General features: G+C 44.2%; 1 protein-coding gene across 3 annotated transcripts; it reads right to left on the bottom strand.

Moving 5' to 3' along the window:
• Nucleotides 1-571: 571 nt before the first annotated feature.
• Nucleotides 572-26,812, bottom strand: LOC111852847 (protein tweety homolog 2-like). 3 transcript variants are annotated; one of them, XM_023829161.2, is made up of 15 exons: nt 26,486-26,812; nt 26,232-26,378; nt 16,762-16,937; nt 11,513-11,624; nt 8,146-8,366; nt 7,593-7,688; nt 5,748-5,820; nt 4,419-4,488; nt 4,217-4,272; nt 3,679-3,771; nt 3,436-3,528; nt 3,069-3,211; nt 2,770-2,964; nt 2,305-2,389; nt 572-1,871 (listed from the first exon to the last, which is right to left on the bottom strand). In XM_023829161.2, the coding sequence occupies exons 3-15, from the start codon at nt 16,914-16,916 to the stop codon at nt 1,791-1,793; spliced, it is 1,473 nt and encodes a 490-aa protein (XP_023684929.2). In that variant the 5' UTR covers nt 16,917-16,937; nt 26,232-26,378; nt 26,486-26,812; the 3' UTR covers nt 572-1,790. The 3 variants fall into 3 exon arrangements, with proteins under 3 accessions (XP_023684929.2, XP_072561257.1, XP_023684928.2); XM_072705156.1 differs by having other exon boundaries at nt 26,232-26,812; XM_023829160.2 differs by lacking the exons at nt 26,232-26,378; nt 26,486-26,812 and adding an exon at nt 23,252-24,342.
• Between the last annotated feature and the right edge of the window lie 332 nt (nt 26,813-27,144).

The raw sequence follows: 27,144 nt of genomic DNA, 5'->3' as shown, positions 1-27,144 counted from the left end.
CTGTTACTGCCATAAAATGATGGAAGGAAATTAAACAAACCACCAAAAACCGATAACATCCGCTTTGATGTCTGACGTGATCAGTGGTTTTGTATCTTGTTCCATGGAATTGTGTACAGCATAAGTTTTAAATAAGCTTATTCGTGATATAGTGTGCGTGTGAACCACCGCATTTATGTGAGGCAAAGTGTTGTTAATCAATGTTGTGTATTTTTTCCTCCATTTGACTCACGAATATATTATCATTTAAACATGTGCCTTTCCCACGTGTTATTGTGTCGATGATGTTTAATTAATTCTGAGCCTTTGCAGTCGCTTCAAAACGCCTGTGTAGATTTTACATGAACTCAAATACATCTTACCCCATAGAAAAAAGAAAAAAACCGTTCTATGTGCATTTTACAAATTGGCCACTAGGTGTCTCCAAAACGTTTTGTTCATTAGAGCCGCCAAGCCACCAAAGACGTTGACGCCAACAGCATGGTTTAATTTTTGCCGTAAAACAACTCCGTCGTTTTTAATGAGCAGGCAAAAGAAAAGACACCAGAATGCATTTTTTGCACGAATTAAATAGCTTTCGATTTTCTGGTATTTTTTAATTTTCAAATTAAATCAAGCAGACACACCAAAATGTACTCCAATTTCCCCAGTGAGATTAACGGAAGAATGATCTGAATATAATTGCAATTGATTCAAAGACAAATCCACTAGAAAAAGACAAAGTAGAGATCCCGTTGGCTGGACATCATAGCAAAGGGCCACTAAAACCTGTTTCCCAAACGTGAATTAAAACATTATAAAAAATATATTGTTTGAATTTAAGTAGCTAGAGTAATTCTCTTTAGGACAAGAAAGAGTGCAGTAATCAGCCACTAATCTGACCTGGTACAAACTGGACTTTGTCTGGAGAATTTTAATGCATACTAATGTAACTCCAAGGAATTCTGGGGGGAGGTCACATTCAGAGTTTGTCCTGCTGCACCATGCTATTACCCCTCCCTGATGAAACTTTTGCTCTTAGGGGTCGCTATCCTTCATATTTGAAAATCATTGAATTAAAAAAAAAAAACACAGAACAGCAGACATATGGAGACAAATGAGTTTAACGATCTTTGAGCTCTCATCTAAACAAAGACACATCTGAGGTATGGAAATGCACCCCCGCACTGGCTCCGTGCACAACTTAAAATCACTGTCATAAAATGAAAAACTCCTCTCCTGTGATACTGGAGTGACAAAACAACACGTCCATGTCAAAATGAGAGAAAAAAAAAGCACAGACAGACTGAAAATGAGAATCATTTGCAAGTAGATAAGGCTTGATAAACAGCTCAGGGCTGTGGAATCGCTTTGGAAATGTTTTGGCTCGATAGGGACCGATGAGTAGAATGTTGGTTCCGTGTTTCCATCTCTTCTCTCTTTAGGCTCTGCTGCCTTGATACAGAAAAGTGACAGAAGTCCAGAGGGGGGGCTCTTACTGCATAGCAAGAAGTGCATCCCCCCCTGGGGTGACTGCTCTCCTATTTAATGAATCTGCATTCCATCGCTAGGGGGCTTAACAGGGAATTACATAGAGATGTTTTACAGGGCTATTGTTGTCTGGCAGGATTATGGGGAGAGGCAGCAGACCACACACACCAGAGTGTGCTTTTTTGTTTGTCTTTGAAAGCACGTGCAACACTTCTGTCCCTAAGACAGGGCCGGCCAGGAGCGACAGCATAAGGTGAACTGTAGCTACACACGCCCTCGGCGGTGGGGGGGGAGGGGGTAGAGGATGGATGGGCGGGGATCTATACTGGGAGGTCCGTCCCAAAGTGCCGGATCTGGCTGTCGGTCATGGACAGATAGGTGGACCTCAAGCTGGGAGAGTACTGTAGGGTTTGAGAGAGAAAGATCAGAAAACCATTTTATTTTTCAAATCAAAATGCAATCAAGTATTTTTTTACACAAAATGTTATGTCAAAGCCAAAAGAAAAAAAGCACAAATGCACAATTTGTTCTTTCACATGAGCAAAGGTTAAATTAATGTAATTGTAATGAGCTTAACCATTTGTCCAAAATTAAACCTTGTGAACTGACATTCTTCTATAAATACTTCTTTATTAAATAAGAGAAAATGGAAAACTTGACTGTATCCATGGCATTAAAAAAATAAAGATCCCTTATCGCGAGTTTAAAAGTGTTAGATATTTCAATAACGGTATTTGCTGTGGTCATGTGACGTAACAGTCTAGTCAGAGAAATTGTGTGAACCAGTAGGGGGCAGTGTGAGCATCACAGGCTGGCCTCTCGGGTGCAACGCACTGAAGGCGGCGGCGAGCTCCTGCCACTCCCGATAAGAGGCACGTTCTCGTAGCGAGGGTTTCCCCCAAACAACATCGACTGGTTCCTGCAAAAGAGGGCGGGGTTTCACAATAGGATTACAAAAAACTAAAATAATCAATCACATGTGCTTGCAAACATACAGGCACCCACACATGCATACTGAGAGGCAAACATTTCCAATCCTGTCCAAGTACACATCCTAAGCATAATGGAACTAAGTGCTTAGCACTCAGCGGCCACCAGGAGGCGCCCCTCCCCATCTAATCTGCCTGTCAGAATGGAAAGGAAGATGACAAATGGTAACTAGGTTAATCAAATATTGCTTAGGGCTCTGAAAATGCTTGGGCGGGCCCTACACAAAAATGCACAGTAAATGTTACACACACACACACATATAACTCTCAAAATTTAGTAGACAAACAGTGTCTCTGAGGGGGGCCTCACATGTATTCGGCGATGGGCGCATTGGTGGTGGTCGGCAGGGGCGGGGGCAGGTGCAGACTGCTTTGGCTCTCCCGGCTGCTGTAGCTGCAGAAACTGTGAACGTGGGACTGACTGGATCTGCGGCCACGAGCCACCGTACGGCGAGCCCGCGGGTTGAACGGGTCCTCCTCATCGATGTCGTCGTAGTCGCGCTCCCTGCGGGGGGGGGGGGGAGGGCGGAGGAGACAGGCATGGGGCGGGAGCCAATTATGGGAGCCTTTGGGGAAAGGGGCGTGGCTGAGCTGGGCTGGGCTTCTCACCTGCTGGCGATGTGCTTGAGGAGCCGCGGGATGGCGCACAACAAGACGCAGAAGGCGGCGGCGGACATCAGGGAGAACAGGCAGAGGTAGAGCAAACCCTCCACACCATCGTAGCACAAGCCTACCACTGCTTCCAGGTAATCCTGAAGGACCCAAACACGCATGCCTATATATAAACTCACACAAAGTAGGCGGGGCCTACATCCAATGCAACCAATCATGTCCCAGAAGCTGAAATCCTGCTAGATGCCTGTATGCATGGAGCCTAAGTGACCTATTAACCTTAGCTGCTATGAGTTTGGCTGCAGTAAGAGAGAGAGAGAGAGAGAGTGAGTGGGGGGGGGGATGATGGGGGGGGGTGACCCACTTTATGCAGGCTGCGGCAGTCCAGCAAGGCGGTCAGCTGGTGCAGGCTAGACTCAGAAGTGTTCAGGATTTGCTGGATCCCAAACAGGTCCCTCTGGAAACAGGAACAGTGGATTACCAGCGGTAATGTTTCTCCAATTAAGCTCTGGAGAGGTATTCTACCTTACACCACGATAAAATGGATCGAAAACACCCTACAGCAAAGTATCCCTCTCCCAGCCTTCTTGAGTGTCCTGTGACTCACCTGTGCGGTAGGGAAGTGTAGAGCAGTACTCAGCAGCAAGCTCTGGGTTTGGGTCTGCATGGTGGTTAGGGACCTCTGGAAGATGGTCAGCAACTGCAAAGCCAATGGACACACACACACACACACACACACACACACGCACACACACATTTCCTGAACAGGATGCTGGTCATTTCCCCTCCTCACCAGCAGGTGGCGACATATCTCATACATCATTTCAAGGATATTCAGTCTGCATGAAATGAATTTCTGGACACAGGCTCAGGTACAAAGGACATTTGCCCCTAAAAACCTTGAACCATAATACCCACAGTGGAATCCCAGGGTTGGATGGGTGTTAAAGAAGTACTTTAGTGGTCTAAAACCAAAATGTAACATACAATAGCAATGTGGAAGGTAGATATGGTGTTGTAGCGTGAGTCCGGATTGGCTCTCCCCTCTTTGTGATAGAGCGGCAGTCTCAAGGAGCCAATGAGTGGGTGGGGGCAGGACACACCGGATACCTAATAGAGAAATCAGTGGGAGGCGAGAGGTTTACCTTTTGAAAGGGGTTTAGGAGACTTGGACTGCAGTACAGGTAGTAGTGAGTAATAGCTGTAGGGGGAAATGCAGGAAGTTCAGCTTCTGAATCATGCAAAACACCCCAGAGAGTGCCTAGCCTCACCTCCACAAGCAAAGCGAGGGAGAGAGGCTGATTTCCGAGCCTTTGTACTGGAATATGGCTGAACCACAGCACTCACCCGCTGGGACAATGTCCTCGGTCTGGTTGACTATGAACTTGTCAGGCGAAACACAGAAGTCACTTGTTCCCTATCGCCAGCAAGGGAAGGCACCAAACATATATTAAAGCCATTTTAGGCATTTCTTCTATTTAAGTTTTTAACAACATGAATTTTTGGATCTCAAATACATGGTAAAATAAGGAACCAATAATATATTGGGGGGACATTATGAGCATTGTAACCAATACTTATTAGGGAGGCAGCACTGCTTCTGAGGAAGTAAATCCAACATATTTCCAGCTATCGACTGTTTTTTTATTTTATTTTTGCTCCAGGTCCAAGGTGAAGGTCCTTAAGCTGTAACCTATAGCTGACTTGCCAGCTGCCGGTGTAGAAACGTACAGAAGGCCTCCTCTTGTCTGGTCTGCCTGCTTTTTCAGCACGACAATCAGCTATATGCATGACAGGAGCTCACCCTCCTTACCCACAATGCCTTTAAGTGGGAGATATATGCTATATATATATAAACAGCTCCACAGTAAAGTAAACCTGTCATTTTCTAGTGTCAAAATATGTCGCTTATTTGAGATGCACACTTAACTCAAGTTACCCAAGCTACCGATTCTATTCTTTGCAGACAGAGACAGAGAGAGAGAGAGAGAGAGAGAGAGAGAGACAGAGAGAGAGACAGAGGGAAGATAAAGATAGAGAGACAGACAAATTAAGGGCCTCAGTGCTTTCATGTAGCAGGAATCAGGGTTACTATCATGGACAAAAACTAAAAGTAAGAAAACATTTTTGTGAACCTGAAATAAAATATGATACTTTTTAAATACTATTTAGCTAGTGATTATATATATATATCACATCTATCTATCATTACCATTAATAATACCTGGAACATATTTTTTGAGTTATTACATCAGTATATTATGTGCACTGTGTATTCCTGTTGGATTCCGTAAAGATCAGACACATAAAATACTTTCAGTCTATCCCTAGAAATAAAATTACTAAAACTGAAATGAAAATATAAAAAGTTCTCATGAAAACAGAATAATTTTCTTGAGATCTCGGATAACTTCATCAATGACACGCCGAGGCTGTAATATAGGCAGTCATAACATAGAAAACAATATTTCATGGCATTTCTTGGCTTCTGTAAAATGCATTATGTTAAAATACAAACTAATAAAAACTATTAAACTAATAAAACCACTAAAACCAAACTAGATTTCAAATGAAAAATTGAAAACAATGAAAATTAAAAAGTAAATCAAATCTATGTAACACCACTGGCAGATATGTGTAGTGTCAGGGGGGGGGGGCAGGCTGCGGAAAGCTCACCACGGCGACGGCCGTATCCGCTCCGAGCGAGGCCCAGCTCACCACCAGCGTCAGCAGTCCGAACACCGTCAGTCTGGGGGGGAGACCGAATGCGGCTCACTGCAGAGCCATGGGACACCCCCCCCCTCCCCAAAGCAGACTGCTACCAACAGCCTACCTGTCCAGTTAGCGTAAGCCTTTAGTGACGGCAGCATTTCTGAGCCCTACTCCACATTTTTCCTTCCTCCCAGCTCCCAAGACACCTACAATAGGTATTCCGTACTCCTGATTGGCTGGGAGCTGGGAGGGAGCAAAAATACGGACTGTCTGGGGGTCCCCAAGGGCTGGGTTGAGAAGGTTAATATGCAGGCTAACCAGGTCTCACCTGGACATTTTATTTAACCAATTACAACCTTACGAGCCTAAACAATAAGGATACAGCAGCATTTATGACTGGGATTTAAAGTTGCAAACCTCGAATCATCCACACATCCAATATCACTATGCAAAGCCGTACCCACGTAGTCAACATTGGAGGGGGGGACTAAAGCTCTAATTATAACATATACTGGGGGGACATCGTGAGCACATCTGAATATTGGGGGGGGGCGTGTCCATATAACCTTGTCGCCATGCTTATACTATAGAAGCCAGTTAAACATCATACACATGCAATGCATTATCATATTTCTAGCAGGGATCAGTCACTGGTAATTGATGACTATATTAACCCCGCACTGAGTTTGCTGTAGGACAGATAAGGACACTGGGAGGGAAGGGGGGGGGGCGAAGATGGGAATAAGCTGCAGTGCTGAGTAGAGGTCTGGCCCCTTTCTGAGCTCCTTGTCCAGTTGTGGCCAACCTCCCTCCCCCGGCTCTGCTCCACTTCCTCTCTTCCTCACTCTCTCGGGATGCATTTTAAGACATTCCGCTCGGGTCGGTTCACCGCCGGCAGATGGTGGCATCAGCACCAGCAGGGAGCAGTTCAGCTACAGCTGGTCTTAATGGGCGTCCCGGTCGCATTTGCCGGCATCGCAAGCAACGTGAATGGAGCGCTGAGAATGGATAATCGAAAGGAAGGGCAGGATTGGTGGTGGGGGCGGCGACGGCCCCCTGATGGATGCTTACTGGCAGTTGCATCGTTCTCTGCGATGACCCATTCCACAGGCGGACTAAAAAGCATCAAGGGATTGGAAAAACCCGAGCCACTTAATGTTTCGTTAGCGGTGAGCACACACAGACACTTCTGAGGGTGATCAATACGCATTACGGGCATCATTAAGGTCGGAGCCGAATGGAGAGACGCACGGGGTCTCCAGGGAAATGCCTGCTTCGAGGCCACGAGTGTGTCTTGATTACACATCCATGCGTGGGAAGGGGCTTGCGGGTGTCGCCTTGGCAACGGCTCAATAAAAAAAAAAAAAAAAGATCATTTACGCTCGCAACGGGATAGCAGCTGTGTGGCTGTAAAGAATCCACCTTCGTTAATCCACTTCCAGGGATCATCCTGCTGGAAAGAAAAGTCTTAGCGTGGAAAGTTTGAATAGCGTGGAAAGTTTGAAAATATATCTTTGGGGGCTCTGAGTGGCCATGAGCAAAACACGCTACATGGGGGCCCAACAAAAAGCGACTCATTCTTTCACTTACAGAAGAACAGCAGCCAATGAAGGTAATCTTTGGAGGACTTAGTAGTGGGTAAAATCAGGAAAATCACTCTGCCGACCATGGGATTTGAAGTGGCGACTGACCGATTGCAGACACAGCATCCCGACCCAGTAAGTCACACACTGCTTTTTCGACGGACAAAGGAGAGGAGATGGAGCAGGCAAACGCAGGCGATCCGGCGCGTTACTCTGAGCAACTCACATGGTGAGCAGCCAGCGGGACTGCTTGGCCAGGCCCAGGAAGACTGCCAGGGAGATGACCAGGTAGAAAACGAGCACCAACAAGTAAGCGAGCCACCTAGGGGAGGGAGGACGAACAGCAACGTCACGTACACTTTACATTATTCTACATTATCTTCTTATGCCCTGTGATGGACTGGCATTCAGTCCAAGATGGCTCCCAGATTGACCCCAGGCTTATGCATGTGCTATGTTGTGCACCATCTCCTTCCCCAGCCGTGACCCTTTCCTAGCCCTGTTACATATTTCATGGCATGCCCCCCCCCCCACCAAGCTGAACAGGACATCCTCTTCCTGGACACTTGAGGGCTGAGTGTGGGGAATGTTTTGCAGCAGTCTTAATGCAGTGGATGCAGCTGGACTGATATGAGGCAGTCAGACCAGAACATCTGGGCTATTTACCAGTCTAACGGTGCAGAGTATTATCAAGAAACTTTCCAGCCAGTGCAAATGCTTATAACATTTCCAGCTGACTTTGCATTTTGTTTCAAGGCTATTTATTGGTGGAACTTCACCTGCGATGCTCCCAGTACAAGGTGTGCTCGGCGATCGTGGACAGGTTCAGCTTGGCCCGGCCCAGGTCCGGGAGTCCCCTCAGCTGCACGACGACGCTGTCGGCTGTCCGCTGCATGGCGTGCAGCGTCCGTACGTAGTCCTCGCGCACGGCGAAGATCTCGTCCAGCCGGCCCAGGTGCTGCTTCAGCCCGCCCTCCAAGCCGCCGACCGTGCCAGTCACCTGCGCGTTGAGGGGGCGTGGTCAGTGTGGCGGAGCATCTCACCAAGGAAGGAGACAGGTTTCAGTGAGTACAGGATGGAGACAGACCACCAAATAGCGCAGGTTTCCTGAGACACGGTACAGGCTTGATCTCTGCACAGAATGGGAACAAACCCAAGTCTTCATTTCATGCAAGACGTTCCCCTGTCTCTCGTCAACTCACTGAGTTAAAGTACAACAGTACTAATGCATGCACATCTAATCTTTTTAAACTATATTTCTTTGAGATTCTCCTTTCAGAGAACTGGTTCTAGACGCTTTTGCTCTCTTATTCTCCATCCGAGAGATTTTACTCTGCCAGAAATCAGGATTTTACATTACTGTGAACACAGCTGGCAAACTAACCAGCAGTCAAATAGCACATGTGATGTGGGTTTCCTGAAAGCTTTTACTGAGGATAAGTGGTCTCTGGATGAGCAGTCATGCACCTGATACCACAGTGGTCCGGCACAAAGAGAGCGGACAATTCTCGCCTCTGGGCTTGTTGTGAACGTTTGAGCAAGGGCATCAGTACAAATGAGGGCGTGTGAGCGGACAGAGAGTCTCATATGTCTTTGGGGATATTTATGGAAGAGATTCGAGTGAGACTCCATGCCTAAGTGAACTGTGGACCTCTGGGTCGCTTCTCCAAGCGTGGCATCCGAACGGCAGCTGACACCAAGGGAATGCAGAGAACGCAGAACCTGGAGCTAGCAGTAGCCATTGAGTGAACGCTATGCCATCTCACCAAGAGCGATCGCGCTAGAATCTGAGGCTAGCTTAGATGTCCTCTTAAACTCCATCTACAGCAACAGCTGGAGATGCAACAAACCCCCAGCCCCACAATTCTGGAACAGTTCTCTCAGTGCTCCGTCGTCTGGCATATCTCCCGTGACATCACGGGACTTTTGGAGGTGAGAGACCCTGCAGCTGGCGGAAGAGAGCAGGGAAATGCTGGGGATGATAATTGGAGTCGGACGCGGGTCCTGAGAGTGCTGAGTAGTGTTTACAGTAGTGAGCGAAAGCCACACGCCGTGCAAAGATCACGCCGGATCAGAGGCTTAGTGGATGCCGCAGCCTATTCATGCAGCCGACAAAAACAAGAAGACACTTCTGACATCTAGGAATTGAAATCGAAGCTGAGGAACAGAGCTGATGAGTTACTCGGGAGAAACAGCTTCCGCTTAACTCGATCAGTAACGAACACCCTGGGATTTACTCAGGAGGAAATTGGTGAATGGTATTCATACCCCCCCCCCCTTTCACACCTGCCATTCACATTACATCCCCTCAGTCCTGCTCCTCTGGCTGCATTCAGTTGTTACCCTAATAAAGAGGGTGTAAATTAGCGATTATCGATCGTGAACAGCGGCCTACGCATTCATAGCGGGTGTCCATTGATTTCAGTGGAGGCTTCCTGCACAAGTGGATTACAATAACAGGACTCAATCCAGACACCTGGCCCGTTTTCAGAGCCAGAAAAGCAGTCAGTCCAAATGAAAACTCCCCCCTTCCCCCAAAACATTACTCTCTTATTTCCCCCACATCCAGATGTGACTGCTGGTTATCATCATGGGAACATTGCCGTTATTATCGTAAATATATAATTTCCACAGCACTCGGATGTCTGTCCTCTTTCAGAGGCAGTCTTCTCCCACAACACTGCATAACTCTAAAAGCCCAGTAACTTGTTGTCTATTTTTGAGTAAAATAAGCTGCTTTTAACGAGCCACTTCAATTTTCCGTGCATGCTCAGAATATGTGGAAGATAAGTAATGTTTTTTCCCTTTTCTTTCAGAACAAAGGAAACTTTTGGAGTGTGGGTCTAGATTGATAAACTAGCTGGCTGGTCTGGCTTTTTGGGGAAGCAAATGGCAAAGAATTAATTATTAAATCTTTGTATTAAAGAGAGACTCTGTACTGCGGGTTGCACTGACCTGTCAATCAAACGTAACCCCATGGGAACCAGCAAAGGGAAACATGCTATGCATGCTTTGGGGTGCTTTGTGCAGCACAGGAACGGTGCACTTCCTTGTAAGTGCCTTTTCACTTCCTGTGTATACTTCAACATTAAACACACGCACAATCCAGATGTAAGGACCCATTGTTCTCTGTCTGCTCAGCCTTCAGGCACGCTAGGGCTTCTGCCAGCCCATAGACAACCCAACTACTGCCTTTTAGTGCCGCCTTCCATTAATTAGAAGTTTTAAGCTAAAGTAGATTTTAAGCAGTGCTTTGCATACCATGGTAGCAGAACCTTCAATGCCAGAAGTGCACCTACCTACTGTACCTACCAGTTGACCACCTTGCTCCAGCCTTGAATTTCAGTCAGTGAAGAGGTGTGTGTGTAGGGGGGGGGGGGCAGGAGTCTGGGAGAATAATGCATGTCTTATGAGGTCTCAAACAAGAGTCTGGGCCAAGCAGATTTGGGGTTTATTTAGAGTCGACGCAGTTTTATTCTTGGAATAATCAAAGTTAAAATCTGAGTGTGTTGTGACAGTTAAATCCCCCCCCCCCACTGACACAGAGAAATGAGGCAGCCAAAAAGTCAGAGCCCAGGGTCATTCAACCACCATGACAAAAACAGGCAGGTTGTTCTATGCAGAGAAATGTTCTCTAGACACAATGAGGTCCGAAGATAAATGAGGTTGTTGGAGTCTGAGGGGTGGGCTGGGGGGGGGATGTCACAAACAAATAAGAGCCATTGTACCTCTGAGTGAACCAGGACAATGTTCTGGACTGTATGACGCTGGAGCAAAAAAATGTAACCATGGGAACGACATGGGAAAGTTCTACCATACTCCAAAATACATCTATAACCTCTGTCTGTGCTGTGAGGATCTGGTAATTTAAATCTCCATCTAGAAAAAGAATAAGCTGTTCATGAGGTACTGGGAGGACATCTACAATGGAAAGTTGCAGAGACAACAATGTGATTTTCATTAACAAGGGCAATGTAGGCACTAGCTTTCAATTGTCATCTACAGTCGCTCAGTATGGTGCTGAAATAGAATCGTAAACTAAAACACAGAGAGCCTCCATTAACACAGGGACTTCATCATCTTCACATCATCACTGGAAGTATGAATATCATTGGCCGACGGAGGTCAAAATGTGCCAACCCTCACCAATCGATCGATGCCATCCAGCGTGTGATTGGCTTGGTAGAGAGAATGGGTCAGCTGGTACACCCCATCGTTGGCTTCACTGTTTCCATAGAAACCCACGCCTACAGCACAACTGTAAAGAAAAAACATTTTTCTGTTTTACTAGACCCACATTCAATACCACACCAGGCTAGCAGGATCTTTTAGTGAAGGAACACCCATTTATAAAAAATATAAGCCGTTGTTTGTACAATAAAGCAGTGCTTCTCAAACTGGTCCATGGAGGTCCCCAGACAGTACATTTGCTGGGAGGGAGCAAAAATGTGGATCATCTGAAGGTCCTCAGGACTGGGTTGGGAATCACTGTGCTAAAGGGCCAGTGAACTCATGTCATACGTCAACAGAGAGTAATGCACAGATTGTCAAAAGCCTCCTTTGAGACGCTCAGTCATTCCATATACACTCTACGGACAAAAGTATTGGGACACACCTATTCATCATTGAATTTTGGTCGTCCATTCAGACTCATTGCCACAGGTGTATAAAATCAAGCACCTAGCCATTGTGTCAGGTTTACAAACATTTGTGAAAGAATGGGTTGTTCTGACGAGCTCAGTGAATTCATGCTTGGTACTGTAAAAGCATGCTGCCTCTGGAGTCTGGAGCAGTGGAAATGTGTTCTGTGGAATGGCGAATCGCGCTCCTCTGCCTGGCAGTCTGACAAATGAGTCTGTGTTTGCTGGATGCCAGGAGAAAGTAACCTGTCTGACTGCATTGTGCCAGCTGTAAAGTTTGGCGGAGGAGTTATAATGGTATGGGGTTGTTTTTCAGGGGTTGGGCCCTTACTTCCAGTGAAGGGAACCTTAACACTTCAGCATACAAAGACATTGTAGATAATTCTATGCTTCCAACTTTGTGGGAACAGTTTGGGGAAGGCCTTTTTCTGTTCCAGTATGACTGTGCCCTAGTGCACAAAGCAAGGTCCATAAAGACATGGTTGGGTGAGTTTGGTGTGGAAGAACTTGACTGGCCCACAGAGAACCCTGACCTATATAGTCATTTAATTAACCAATCACATTTTTTTTTTACCAGAACCCAATTTGCTTTAATCACTAAAACAAATAAACAGAATGACAGGTACGCTCCATAGGGCCTGAGAACTCACACTACAAAAGAGTGGTGATTAACTCAAATGTAACTGTAAGTGGCTTGGAAAGAGCATTTCCACGTGATGTAATTCTTCACTGCCTTTTCTGCTTTCTGGTTCGGCATGACCAGCGCTGAGGAGAAACGCAGAACACCACAGGGGGTCATTCCAGTGACATTTATCATAATCTCTAGCAGAACCACTACCCCAAGATGACCTCAGTCCATCTAGGTCCATCACTGTTAGAGCATAAGAACATAAGAAATTTACAAACGAGAGGAGCCCATTCGGTCCATCAAGCCTTAAAAAAATCTGCAGGAGGCCAAAATGCCTGTTATTGGGACATAACATTGATGATTATGAATGTGGTGTGTATTTGTGAAGCTGGAGCCTTTATCTTCATCTAGTACTCACTCCTATGCCTGAAGACTTTGATGAATAATTAACTATTATCAATCCCAAATACTTAGCAGAACGTCAGCCCTTGATTGTGCCCCACTTCCAGGGTATCCCACTTTTAATGAATTAGACAGCCCCCCCAGGCATGAGAGACAAATCAGTTCATACATTGACAGGTCAGAGGTGAAATCGTTGCATGGCCTCCCCCTCCTCTCAAAGAAAAACCCCCTCCTTCACAATTCCAGACTAGCTCACAGCCCAGGCAGGAACAGGAAGAATGATAAGGACAAGAGCACTGTGCCAACTGAAAGGTTTCCTTAGAGATCTTCTGAAACCCCAACCGCGTTTGAATAGATTCATTCATTGTTCTCTTGATGGGAATCATCTGCAGTGCGTCATAAGCTCAAAAATGCTCCCTTTCATTACCACCATACTGCTCACAAGTCCTACATTTAAGTCTTAGCTTTCCTTTACTTTAATCATCAAAACAAAAAAGTTTAAACATTTGCTGCTTTAAGTCCATAGTTGGAAGATGACATCTTATTCCAAGGTAAGATTCACAAGCAGAAGATCACAGGACCATAACTAGCCACCTGTTGGCTAAACGGGGCAGTGATAAATTGTGGACATCCCTCTGGGACATGGAGGTATTGATTAGTAAATCGCTCTAATGGGCCTGAAAGGACACATCTGCAGCTGAGACCCCCGACACGCCAGGACCCTAACTGGGCCAGTTATCTCACGAAGAGGCCTGCATCTGGCAACCCGGGTCGCTTCTCGCCAGTGATCTGATCAGATTTGATACATCTACTGCCTACACACTCATGAATGCCCTCTTTGCAGGTGTGGGGGGGCGAGTTCTGGGATTAAAGCCAGGCAGAAAACAAGGGAAATGTCGAAACGCGGCACACGGAGAGGGTGCAGTTGATGCACATTCGACCCTGGATGTGTGAGGCCACAACACTGCCAGTGAGGTGCTGGAAACATTTCTGATATAGTGTAAATTAAACAAAGTAACAGTGCACTAGACTTGTGTGATTCTACAATATTACCGGTAATTGTTGAAAATAGTAACTGTGTTGCAGTTATCGCCTTTGTTGGGGAAGTAGCCTTATTCGACACCAGGGTCGTTCAAATTACTGAAAATTAGTAATTAGTTAGTTACTTCATTTAAAAGTAATTCAATTACCAATTACTACATAAAAAAGTAATTTGTTACTAAGGAAAGTAACTTTTGCGTTACTTCAGTTCTCTTATTAATGCACACATGCCCAGACAGCACACATACGTCGCCGGGACATTGGTTTAAGATTAAATGATCATGCACCATTTACATGCAGGGTAAATGGAACAAATCTACTGTATGCTGTGTGTATATGCAAGTCTGTCTATATTACATAATACATATATAAAATATATATGAGAGAGAGAGAGAGAGAGAGAGAGAGAGAGAGAGAGAGTGAATAAACCTATTGTGGGTTATATAGCCTAATCGGGAAAAACAACAGTAGACGAAACGTGGTACAGTGATCTCATTAACATCGCACTGTTGCTGAAATACAGGGCGCAGACATGGGGGGAATGTTGAATCAATATTCAGTAGCGGTGTCTCTGTGACAGAGATGCTTTGCCGATGGATTTTCAAGCATCGTGGAGACACTGTGCCAAGGCATGTGTGCTGTCAGGGTAATTATATCATTTTAGTGTTATTTTAGTGTTATTATTTTAGTGTTGTTATTTTAGTGTTATTATTTTAGTGTTGCTGCTGTGACAGTAAAAGACAACACAGCTGGGGGGGATGTTGCATAATCAATATTATTGTTAATCTGATATTTAAAAAAAAAAAAACATAATTTTTTTTGATGTCACCAAAGGGCATGATTATAATCGAAGATAATTATTTGCCCAGCAAGTTAGTTAACAAATAATCCAGCTAGAGAGGACAGTAAACATAAAAATGACAACATTCACATTTAACTGAAAATGTCTTTCCAGCACCACATGTAACACCCTATCTGCAAAGTGTACAAGATTATTCTGGAAGCTCAGCCTATCAGCCCTTGTATTAAGATGGCCGCTTGACAGCCTGATGTTCGTTATGCATCATCTGCCCTACCTGTATGCTGATTCGGACAACAGTGTCTGCCAGATGAATGAACGTAAATTATTCTGGAAAAGCAAAACACACAGCGGTAACTATGGCAATGAAATATCCTGTGTCTTCTCCACTCATATGCAGAGAGGGTTGAACCAAGTTCTCATGTGTGATTGGTGCGCACTGCTTACAACTGAAGCAGACCTGACCCAACGTGGCTGCAGATGCAAGACTAAGGGCTCGGTAGCTGTTGCTGGGATGTTCTGATAATTTGGGGTTAGGCTGTGCATCTGCAACGTTAATGACAGACCAATGTGATGAATAAGGGTTGTGATGACCCATTAAATGGTGAGCTGCCTTTTTTCTATAGGCCCGGAAATAACAACAAACACCCATATTTCAATTGAAATGCTTCACCTAGCTGCCAGTCTAACAGTAAGCAGGATGCAGGATCCACCATTATTCAATTAAGCACATTGTGCTGATTATTAGGGGCCCCCCATTTGTTATGAAAAATCCTACCTGGGTGGGCTTGCCAGAGGTGGGGGGGGGGGGGGCACCCCTCAAGAGCAGAAAGGCAGCGGATTCGACAGCATGACTGCAGTGTGTGTTTTAACATGATCGCCGTGTGGCGTCTCCACTATGGCTCTTTGCTTGGAAAAAATGCAACCCTGGTTTAACAATTCCGGCAACGGAACACCGTACACAGAGAAATCAGCCAACCCACGGCTGCTGAACTGAAGATGCTTTCAACCATTTACTGGGCCAATTCGCCGATCTTACTAATCCCATACACAAGCCAAATCTCTGCCGTCGCATGTGAAACGTGGCAAAACGCTCAGTCTCAAGCTGGCTAATCTGCTTCAGTTCATTTTCTCCTAGAGACTCCAAATTCCCAAAGGTAGGTTTAGGAAAAAGATTTTGGGCTGGTGGCACAGGGGCTTTATAACTGTAGGGACAAAGAACTTGTCAGTCAGTGAAGTGCTTGCTACCTCGTCAATAACGTGTATTGTTAAAATGTGTTAGCGTGTGTGTGTGTGTGTGTGTGTGTGTGTGTGTATGTGTGTGTGTGTGTGTGTGTGTGTGTGTGTGTATGTGTGTGTGTGTTTGAGTGCGAGAGAGCGTCTCTCTCCATGGACTGAAGCTCCTGACCACATGGCGCTTTGGATCCATCTGCATCCGAGGCCCAGCGGGCGCCTGCCCTTCCTTTTCGGTTCTAGAAAGAGTAAGGCTGCACGAAGCAAGAACATTGGAGGAGAGGAACCATCTGGAAGGAGCTCCGGAACATTTTGGGAGGAGGTAAGGAGAGGTCGTGAATAGAAAAATGAGAAAAAAATAGTTTTCCTCAGTGGAAAAATCATTTACCCATCCACTCTCATTCAACAGGTATCTGCCAATACATTTCTCATAAATTGTGATGCAATGCGCTGGAAATGTACTTATTTTTGCACTTTAGTTATTTTGTGCTGTCCAGTATTATGATGGAATAAAGCAACACTAGCAGAAATGGACGTAGAGAGCCTATTGGCTGGACTTCCAATCACATTGGCTATACATGATTTTTTTTTAAACATTTTAAACATGTTTCATGCTAGGAGACTGAGTGGACAGTATAGGCCCCGCGCTCACCAGATGACGAGCCCAGCCAGCATGGAGACCCAGCTGACGCAACGGGAGCCGGGCCTCTTACTCTCCTCGTCATCCTCGTCCTTCTGGCAGCAGCACACGCAGGTGAGGTAGGCGGCGAGGAGGAGCAGGTTCAATCCCAGGCCGATGGCGGCCATGCAGGTCAGGACGATTAGTGACTGGGGGGGGGGGGGGGAGAGAAAGTCAGAAGTAAAAGGAGTCTAGCGGTGGGGATGAGGGGGGTTCGTTCATTAACATACATTACTGAAGATTTAAATGCGTTTCTGGAGATCTGTGGAACACTCCTTCACTTCACGATAAGAACATCAGTACAGCAACCCAGATCCATACAGTCATCACCAGTTTTTTTGGTTCTTGGGCAAAAAAAAAAAAAAAAGCACAGGATGTAGCGCCATTGAACTGACATCCACTGTCTGTTTCTTGGTGAGAAAATACCATGACTCCTAATCTGATTACCAGCTGTGCAATTTCAGGTTCTGAGTAAAACAATATGGGTACTGTTTTAGCTGACCCGCCCCCTCCCCCCATAATCACCACTGACGTTTCTGCTATAAAATGCAACGATTTAATTATAAAAAGAGACTGCCTATGTCGTCTGTGTGTGTACCGGAGCCAGGGTAGCGCTTTTATGGAGATGCCCAGCAAGCCTGACATTCACACTGCTGCCAGGGTAGCTTGATTGACGTGGTAGAGGCCAATTATCACCTTTCAGCTGGGGGTGGAGTGGGGGGGGGGGCGGTATTGACCAAAGTGGTGCAAAATTAATCGTGGAAGCACCCTCTAGATTTGTCGGCCAAGATTGAAGCACGGTCGATAGACAGACAGCAGCTTCCCGCAGAAGATGTATGGTGGTGGTATGGATATGATGTGTTCCTGGGGGCAGGACATAGTGTGTGTGTGTGGGGAGATCATTCAAAAAAATAATTACTGACAGAAAGAGGGAAAACAAAAGGCAGTAGATGAAAAAAGCAGAGAAGGGAATGTTTTTAACATGTTTCAATACAAGATACCAAGTTATGGTTTGGCTTTGAAGAAGCTGCGTTCCTTAATAAACAATAATTTGAAATCGACCGCCGCCTAGGGACATACTGTACAATCTGAACTGACCCTGGGTCCAGCAAACCAGCTCAGTTTCTCCTCATTTTCAACAGAAATGCTTCTCTCTCTGATCCAACTGCCCTGCTCGAAAACAACATTGATCTGTCATGTAGCTGCTTTCTCCACAGAGCCAGGCAGAGTTTGGGGCAAAACAGCAGTTAGATCAAGCTCTGAGTCCCCTCCACAGGAGACGCTCCCCACTGACATTGGCTATATGGCCTTTGCCCTTCCTGTTCGATCCATGTCTGATGTTGATTCAGCTTATTTGTGTCCCACCAAGCCCAGGTGAGGTCTGGGTCGGTGCTTCTTTAGCCACTGGCTCACTGCCTTCCCCTCACTGGGCCGAGGCGTCAGTCAAATTCCCACCCACCATGAAATGTTTGTAAATTGCTCGCACTCCTTTGTTGTTGTTCTGTTGGGGCAGGTGAATCCTGTCAGTCTTACAGCTCATGCTGTGAGCACAGGCATGACAGACTTCCTGGGGAAAAAAAAGAATGGGGAAAAAACAAACGCATCCTTGGGAAAATGATGTACTTGCTATTGGCTGACCAGTTGTCAGGAAGTCACGCTCCTGGAAGCCAAAAAAGTGCAACCTGGCATGTTTGCAAGGTTTACAGTCAACTGCAACATCTGAACTACAAATAGTACCATAAACAAGACAGTAAATACTATTTCAAAGCTTCAGCGTGTTCCTCTTCACAGAACAAAAACTTACAAGCCCACTTGCAAATGAAGAGCAAATTTATAAAACTCACTCAGTCCACAGAAATTTAACGAAAGTCCTTCATTGTATTACATGAGGACTGGGTGAGTTTTGGTTCCGAATACTGTAATTCATCCTGACTGTAGGTCATTGGCGGTCTCATCTCGAAAACAAGAAAAACAAAAGAGTTTTGGAAGTCTGCTCTTTCAAATCTCTCTGGGATCTAACGAATGTGAATTACGTATCTTCGTGCCTTTGAGGATTTCTGAGTCCCACTGTTCCACCTCTTCAAGACGTCATTTGGCAAGCATGCTGTTTGAAGTAACTGTGAGATCATAGATAAGGTCAAGGAGGGGTGTGACTAAAATAAATAAATAAAAATCCCGAAAAGGGAATAGGGGAGGAGAGGGGGAGGACAAATTCTCATGGAATCTCACCTCCAAGGTTATTGAAACACCTGCGCTGTATCTATGTCAGTTTTCCAAGTCTTTGAGAGACATATGGGGGAAAAGAGCCGTACTCACGCGTTGACATGGCCCTGCACGCTAACAGGGTCTAAAGCGTGACTTAACGAAGCAGGTTGCATCATCACCATCCAACTTGTTTAAATGGACAAGATGGTGGTGATCTGATAAATCATGACCCTAGTTTTGACAATTCACTATTGATTTGCAAAATCCCAAGATCAATCTAATGAATTTATGCCTTTTCCCCATAACTTCGAAAATATTTTTTACTGCATTTCACTTGCATCGGGCCTCTTGTTGCATAGGTGGCACTACTTTCTCACCTATAGGAGAGTTGCAACAGTATTGCACAATTGCCTTGTGCCGCCATCTTGGTGCATTGTCAGTCATGGTAATGGAGTACTCTGAGCACGTGAATGCAAGCAAGTCAAGTCAAGTAGGGCTTTATTCTTACATCACTCATTTTCATTGCACTGCTTATGGTGACACGATATATGTAAATTCAAAATAAATAAAACTAAATAAATGCAAATGATGTAGAGAGAAAAGGGGTAGTGAAGCAGGTATTAATTTCGGGCTGAGTATAAGAACTGCAGAGGGAAAAGTGTGGATGGAATAATTTGGTGTATTCATGAGTAAATTCAAGAATAAATTTCATACGTTATATATATACACGTTATATATTGTTTTTCCATTCTTGTATTTTTGTTATGTAATAAGCAACTATGTTGCTTTTCAGTTAATACTACAGTGATGTGCCTGCTGTTTTTACAACAGATCAGGTTAGATCATGTTAATGTGTCAAATGTAGAAATAGAATCCAATAGGGCACGTGTTAATCGAATTGTAAGGTCATGGCCGATTCCCAGCCCTAAACAATACCTGGATGTGGTTCCGATAAAAAGGTTCTAAATTATGTTTTGGCGCACGTTTTTGCTTGTGAGTTTTACACTTGCCCATTTCTATTTTCAGCTATTCCTTTCAGTCAAAAGTCATTTTTTGTGCTTAGATGGAGATTGGTTGCTTTTGTCTTTAAGGAGCTATATCCATATGGTTCTCAGATAAAAAAGATTTTGGTATACAAGCCTTTTTCCTTTCTTTAGTGGTTTTCACTGACTCGGCATTTGTAAATTTGTTTCCATTTAGAGCTTTCTAAATGTCTCACCAAATATGGAAACCTGCTATATAATATTTCATATCTTATTCCTACTGGACTGAAATCGATTCAGAATCGAACTGGATTGAATCGAAATGTTAGCTTGTGAATCTGAATTGAATCAGGGCATCTGTGCCAATACCAAGCTCTACTATACTGGAACAACGTGAAGCAGATTTTAAAGGCTTCAGTGGTTGATGAGCATCTTCTACATGTTCAAATCAGCCACGTGACTCCTTCCATACCACCCCTGACCATGAGCAGTCTTTTTCTCAGGGAAGCTATGTTCATGCACTGCTGGAGGGACCCTTCTCCTGGCCATGGATCCTGTATATCACAGGGAGCGAAAAAGGAAACAGACTAGAGAGAGAATTTGAGAGGAGAGAACCACTCCTGTGCCTACAACTGCACCAGATGCAGGAGGCAGAGACGAATCTCCATGGTAGTATGTAGACATTCTTCTGGAGAGCAGCAGAGCTGGAGGCCTGCCTTATTGAGTCTGAAGACAGCTCTTCAAGGCTGGGTGGAATTAATTCAAACTGAAATCCCGCTCTGCAACAGGCTCAAGACTCGCCGGCACATCAGAAATGTGATGTGAGTACATTGCAAGTGCGAGAAGTGCCATGTGGTAGGGTAGGCAGCATTTCTGACAATATCATTTCGTAACAATATCATTAAGTGACGAGAACGTGACAGGACAGGTAACTAAGCCCTGACCAACAGGAAGGACAGAAATGGTAAAATCAGCCTTCCAAACTGGCCATAGAAGCTTTTATGCCAAAGTACTTAATCTAGTAACACCTTCATTGAAGCTTGTGAGACACCCTGTAGTGTGGTGGAAGAGGTATCAACAGTCTAGGGGACATCATGACACTCTTCCCAGGACAAGCTTCCAAGAACCTGCTGGGTCCCATCCAAGCTCCCACCAACATTTGGCATCATAAACTGGTGCTTTCAATATCCCTCTCTAAAGTCTGGATTTACCCGTCCCTCCAACTGCACTTCACACTGATAGATAGACTGCTCTCCAATTTTTGCAGTCCCTCATCTAAACAGTCTCAATCAATTTCAATTATTCACCAACCCAACGGAGATGTCACTCAATAATATTCAACAGAAACAACCATCAATACTTAAGAATGATAAAAATCAGTATTTTGTCTTTCCACAATACAATGCATATTATATATATATATATATATATATATATATATATATATATATATATATATATATATATATATATATATATATATATATACCCTCACCTACAAATCGCTTCTTTTGTGCAACCTCTAATTTTCAGACTAGCTGTAATTTCAGTTCAACACCCGACAAAATGCAACACTTTTGAACCACTAAAGCAGCAGCGATGAATTTAATTGAAATTTTAGTCATGGGGAGTCTGAAAAAAATCTTTTCAGCATGCCAGCCAAGCCACCACGCACATGGACAATGCCACGGAGTTTAACCATGTGTGCAGCATCAAATTAGCTCCAGCTGACAACAAATTTGTGAGTATCCCACCGCTAACTGCATGGGTTTTTTAAACTCACATATGCATTTGACAGCAATTACTGCCTGCCGTGTGTCAGGTCACATGACTGGCAAACAGCCATTACAGGAAACCACTGATCTACACAGGATTTTCAATATGAAACAACCATTAAACTCCACAGCAGACCAATGGGAGCCCAGTGCACACACACATATCAGCGTGCCATCAGGCATAAGCATTAAGCCTCAGCATTACTGTGACATTAGTGCCAGGTTTCAGTCACAGGTTTCTACCCCTCCTCCCAATTGACCTTCTATTCCCATAAACCAGGGTTATTCAAATCACGGTCCTCGAGGTCCGAGCACTGCTGGTTTTCCAGCCTTCCTTTATCTGTGGCCCAGGTGTGAAGCCTCTGACCGATCAGAATCAGTAATTATTAAACTAACTACCTGGGAGAACTGAAAACAAGGCTTGGATTTGGGATCGAAAACCAGATTTGAAGAGCCTTGCGATAAATCCTCGATATTTCCTTCAGAAAACTTTATCGTCGCAGACCCCCAACTCCTAGTGTTGGGAGGCATGTTCTAGGATGATTTTTCCAGAAATGGGGAAACCGATTTATACTAGGCCAGACAAAAACCTCCCCTCAGCTCCTTCGGGTAGCCTGCATGCGCGCACTTCGCATTAGTGACTCTGGCGAGCGTTCCACTGTGGTGGGCCCAAATTAAAGAAAAAGGATTACCAAGACTCTTGAAGAATTTACTCTAAGTGCATTAAACTCCTGTCTCAATTGCTCCTGCTCCTGTTAAATGTTTTTTTTGGGTCATTAATGCCCGCCTCGTATTTCATCCGTTTACAGTTTCATTCGTGTTTTCCACACGGTAAAGCAGAATGACTTTAATTAAACATCACTGCCACCATTAGCCTTTCGAAATTAGGGATGGGACAGGTTAACAGGTATAATTTAGCATGATTATAATCTATCCAATACAACACGCATGCTAATTCTTCGGGGGGTGGGCGGTCAGTGGGGTCAAAATAGTGTTAATAGATGTCAATAAATATATGGAAAAATTAAATTAAAACATTCCTGATTCCAGTAAACAGGCAGACACTGCTTGATTAATGTAATTTTTAAAAGTCAGCTGGAACCGTGCTGTTCTCGGGGAAAGATACAACACTCGGTCCTGAAAGACAGCGGAAAATTTTAAGCAATGTCCCAGAGTTTAAACAACGACAAAAAAGTCATACATCGGGGGGAAGAAGAGTTTTTTTCTGAGGATGGGTGTTGCACAAGCCAACATACACGCAGAGAACGAAGGAACGTTCAGAAACGCGTCCGATTTTCTTTTTCCACGATTATAATTAGCATAAGAACAAAACATTTCACGGAATAGAATGAGCTGATCTACTTTCATTTATTGGAATACTTCTATATTTGGAGGTTTTCTTTTTCTTTCCACAAACGCAATTTCCCCACTCATTTACCAGGAATGACTGGCACCTCGCAGCCAATATATAGTTAGGTTCACGTCCCCACCCTCACTCACCTGCTGATAGTCCTCATCCTGCGGTCTGAAGCTGCTGTCAACAGACTGGAAACTCAGGTTAAGGTGTGGGAAATTGTGAAGCCAGTATATCCACCACGGTGCGATATAATTCAGTCGCGTAGACATGCTTTCCAGTTCGTTCACCCGTCCGTGCGCTACGTACTTTTAATTCAAGATTTAATGAAATGGATGCAGATGTGCTCAACAAAGTCCTGCCCACGACGAAAGACAATAAAACAATGCATGCGCATAAAGCAGATACTGGTTAATTAATGAAAAAGGGTATTTGTGGCGAAAGCAGGCATTTTACGAAATAAAAATAAAAAACAAATGCACGCCTTTAAAGTGTCCCAAACTTGTATACGGTATCCGGCGGACTCCTTTTAAATCTGAAGATCTCCTGTCGTCTGTCAAATCCCGTCCGTTTAATACACCCGCAAAGGAGACCTTTTTGTTGCTCGGGAGCGCGCAGGAATTGAGGCCACGGGACAAGGAAACCTGCGAGGACGCGCAGAGAAGGGAACTTAATAGGAAAGGGTCTCCCATCATATTTGAAAGCACTACGGGACACTGCATTTTATCCAAACTATCCATTCATCTTCCAGCCGCTTATCCTGCTCAGAGTTGAGGGTTATAAAAAAAATACCATTTATAAGAAGTTACTTAACTATTGTAGTCTAGAGGCGTACTAACTAGCACATCAAAACCGTGATACGCCCCATTAAACCCAATGTGAAAGGATTTACGAATAAATTTAGTTAGCAAGGAAAACTCAAATTTAAATATATTCCACCAAATTCCTCGAGAACTAAAATATCACACAAAGCTTCCGAAGTTTCACCTACACGCAGGACGTCGAGAGAACGGTTTCTTCGTACACATGGAAGCGAAGTAGAAGAGAAAAACACAAGTCTGCCATCTTGTGGACCCAAACGCAAATACCGCTACAATGCAATGCAATGCTAAGTACTATTAGGCAAAGCAGAAGGGCAACCTATTAGATTAAATTATACACTGTAACAGAAAAGAAAACAAATACACGAGCATGAAAAACACGGATCATACTTAAACTAAACCTAGAAAGGAAATACGTAAAGCACAGCTAAAAACCGACAGAACTATAAGCTCTAATGACATTGCGTTTTCCTTTTTCACCGTTATGTCCCAAAAGCCTATTTCCCAGGGAAAAGTTACGGCTTGATAAATTACTCCTGCGCTTTACGTCTAATTCTAAATCGACGTGTCATTTGAGTGATGAACGACTTCCATTTCTAACACGTCCACCCGTCAGACACATTAGTAGGTCCTGAACTAAGTATGACAAAAAAGGGACAAGAAAAAATGCTGGCGCATTGTGTGGTTTTCGGTATTTCTGAGGGGGGGGGGGGGGGGGGGTTATGGTGTATTTGACGTGGTACAGAATTTTCACCCTCCATTTTTGCTGGTCCTCCCTACTATTACGTCATTAGCTTTCAGTTGCATGTAATCCAGGTACCCAAACATCCAGTTGCCAGCCTAGGAAATATAATATTTCTTGCATTTTTATCAGTCTTTTAAAAAGTATTTCCATCTCATATTGTCTTTTGTAATATAAATGCTCCTAATTTTGCTAACAGGATTTTGAAAGTGAAAAATATAAGGATTGTAAACTACAAAGCAAAAAGCAGTTTGATTAAGACTTCTTACAGCATGCTGTGAGATCTTCATTGAGGTTGGAAACTACTGATATTCTTTTGAATTCTTTTAAAATATGAAATGTAGAAGTTGCCGTACACTTGTTCTTGTCTAAAGCAGGCATTAAATTACATGGTTGCTTGTTGAGGCAGCATTGTTTATATCAGGAATGCCCAAGCAGAAAAAAACACACCACATCTGGACTGTGAAAAGGTAAAAACTGGGACCTTCTCATCTAATGTGAAGACAAAGAAGGACCGACGGTGCTGCCTTGTCTAGTACAAAAGAAAAATGAATGGCCACTTTCGCATCTATTGAAGAAGGAGATAACATCTCTTTTTTTTTCAAATAAAAGACTGACAGCTTTCAATACTGGGATAGGGTCTTCTGATAACATAGCAACGGGGCTGACAGACCCTTCAAGCAATTATCTTGCTTTGTTTGTCACGGTGGTGAACAATCATTCATTAATAAAGGCTGACGGAATGAGTCACACGTCTTAATGGCCATTTCCCTATAGATCGTCAGTTACCGGATACTTTGTTTTATAAGCATGTCCTGAGACAGATAACTAAAAAAGGAATAAATGGATTGAAGTATGAAATAAATGTGGCAATATTCCCCCATTTGTTCTTTAATCATGGCTGTACTGATGGCTGCAGTGTCACCATTATACAATTAACAATAACAATAGCCCAGGGCCTCCAGCCTTTACCAAGCTAATCATTCTCACACCAAACATGCTTTATTTGCTAATTGAACTGGTCATGCATAAATTGGTCCCAATCACTATTAAATAAAATTCGCTTGAAGGTAATTAGTCCCATGACAGCAAAGCTGTCATCTGTAATTCCCTGCAAATGCCTCGGTAAATGTTTAACGGTCATCACATGCTACTATTACTGCGCGTGAATTTTGTGTCAAAATAGTTTACAAAGGCAGCAATTCCATATGTGGTCAACAAGGGGCGATTCAACTTTTCTAGGGATCTGCCCCTAAGGATATTTCATCCAGGATCTTTTAGGCTGACCCGTCTTTGGGTAGGAGGGATTTGCATGACAGCTGACGATGCACGTGCACAGTTTGACACATTTTCCTGTACCGTAGGTGCACGGAGATCAGAACTGGGCGGCTTACTATTTCGCTTGATTGTGGCATTAAGACAAATCTTCTCTGCCTATTTTGATTTCATGCCCTCAATTTAATTATGTATCGATCAGCTGTCAGACTGTGAAATTAGCACCCATACCACCTCACTTGTCTGACATGAAGGGCTCAATAGTTGTTCACCTTCTCTCCACCTTACCTGACCTGAATCTTGCTCTCTCTTGGTCCTCACGACACACAGCAAAGAACTCCACAAACTTATGAGGAGTGTCACTAATAAAAGATGCGGGTCCAAAAGTCGCTAAATTGCCTTCTCTCCTTTTTCAGTCTGCTCTGTATTTTCTTTCTGCCATTGATAACACAATTTAATTTGCAGATGCCGTACGATGAACAAAAGGGTATTGTTGGCGGGAAAATGAAGAGAAAAACGAGAATAAAAATATAATTAATTACAGATAAGAATATTCTTTATTCTCTCCCCCAGCTTTTGTGTCTATTCCTTTGGAAGATTTCCAGGTTCCTATCCTTAAACTTTCAGCAATGTCATCAAGTTTTAGTAACGGTGTGACTTGCTTCAAGGCACAAGGAAGGAGCCAGCTTCAGAAAAATCTCCATTACTATCAAACATACGGCTTTCCTGAGTACTGTTACCACACGCCTGTACTTGCTTAAAATTAAAAGGAGATGATGAAACCAAGTAAATCCCCTCAGCAACGAACGTCGCGTTGCCGTGGCTCGAGCATATTGACGTTACCGCACGTAGCGTGACGCTCTGGGGCGCAGTTACCTCCCGCGCGCGCCAAATGAGCCGTTACGAGAAGCGGCAGCAGTGAATGACGAATAGAGGGCGCTGTTTGCCAAATGATGAGTCGCGCCTCCCAGGAATAATCAACCAGAGGCGAAGTGTAAGTCTGGGTTATTTCATTATGGTTTTCTTGTTTGTAAACTACACGAAATTATGGTCACAAGTACAATTTATCATTCTCCTCACCATTCCTAACAGCGTGTTACCACCCAAAACCGACTTGTGGGTATTTTTCACAGCATCTGCAATGGCTCTCGACAGTGATAACCCGCCTTTTTCGAGAGCTAGAAGAGAGAATTGGTGTAAC

Source organism: Paramormyrops kingsleyae, chromosome 22 (assembly GCF_048594095.1).
Source record: "Paramormyrops kingsleyae isolate MSU_618 chromosome 22, PKINGS_0.4, whole genome shotgun sequence".
NCBI lineage: Eukaryota > Metazoa > Chordata > Actinopteri > Osteoglossiformes > Mormyridae > Paramormyrops > Paramormyrops kingsleyae.
Note: the sequence above shows the minus strand (reverse complement) of the source record. Positions and strands in the feature narration are given on the sequence as shown.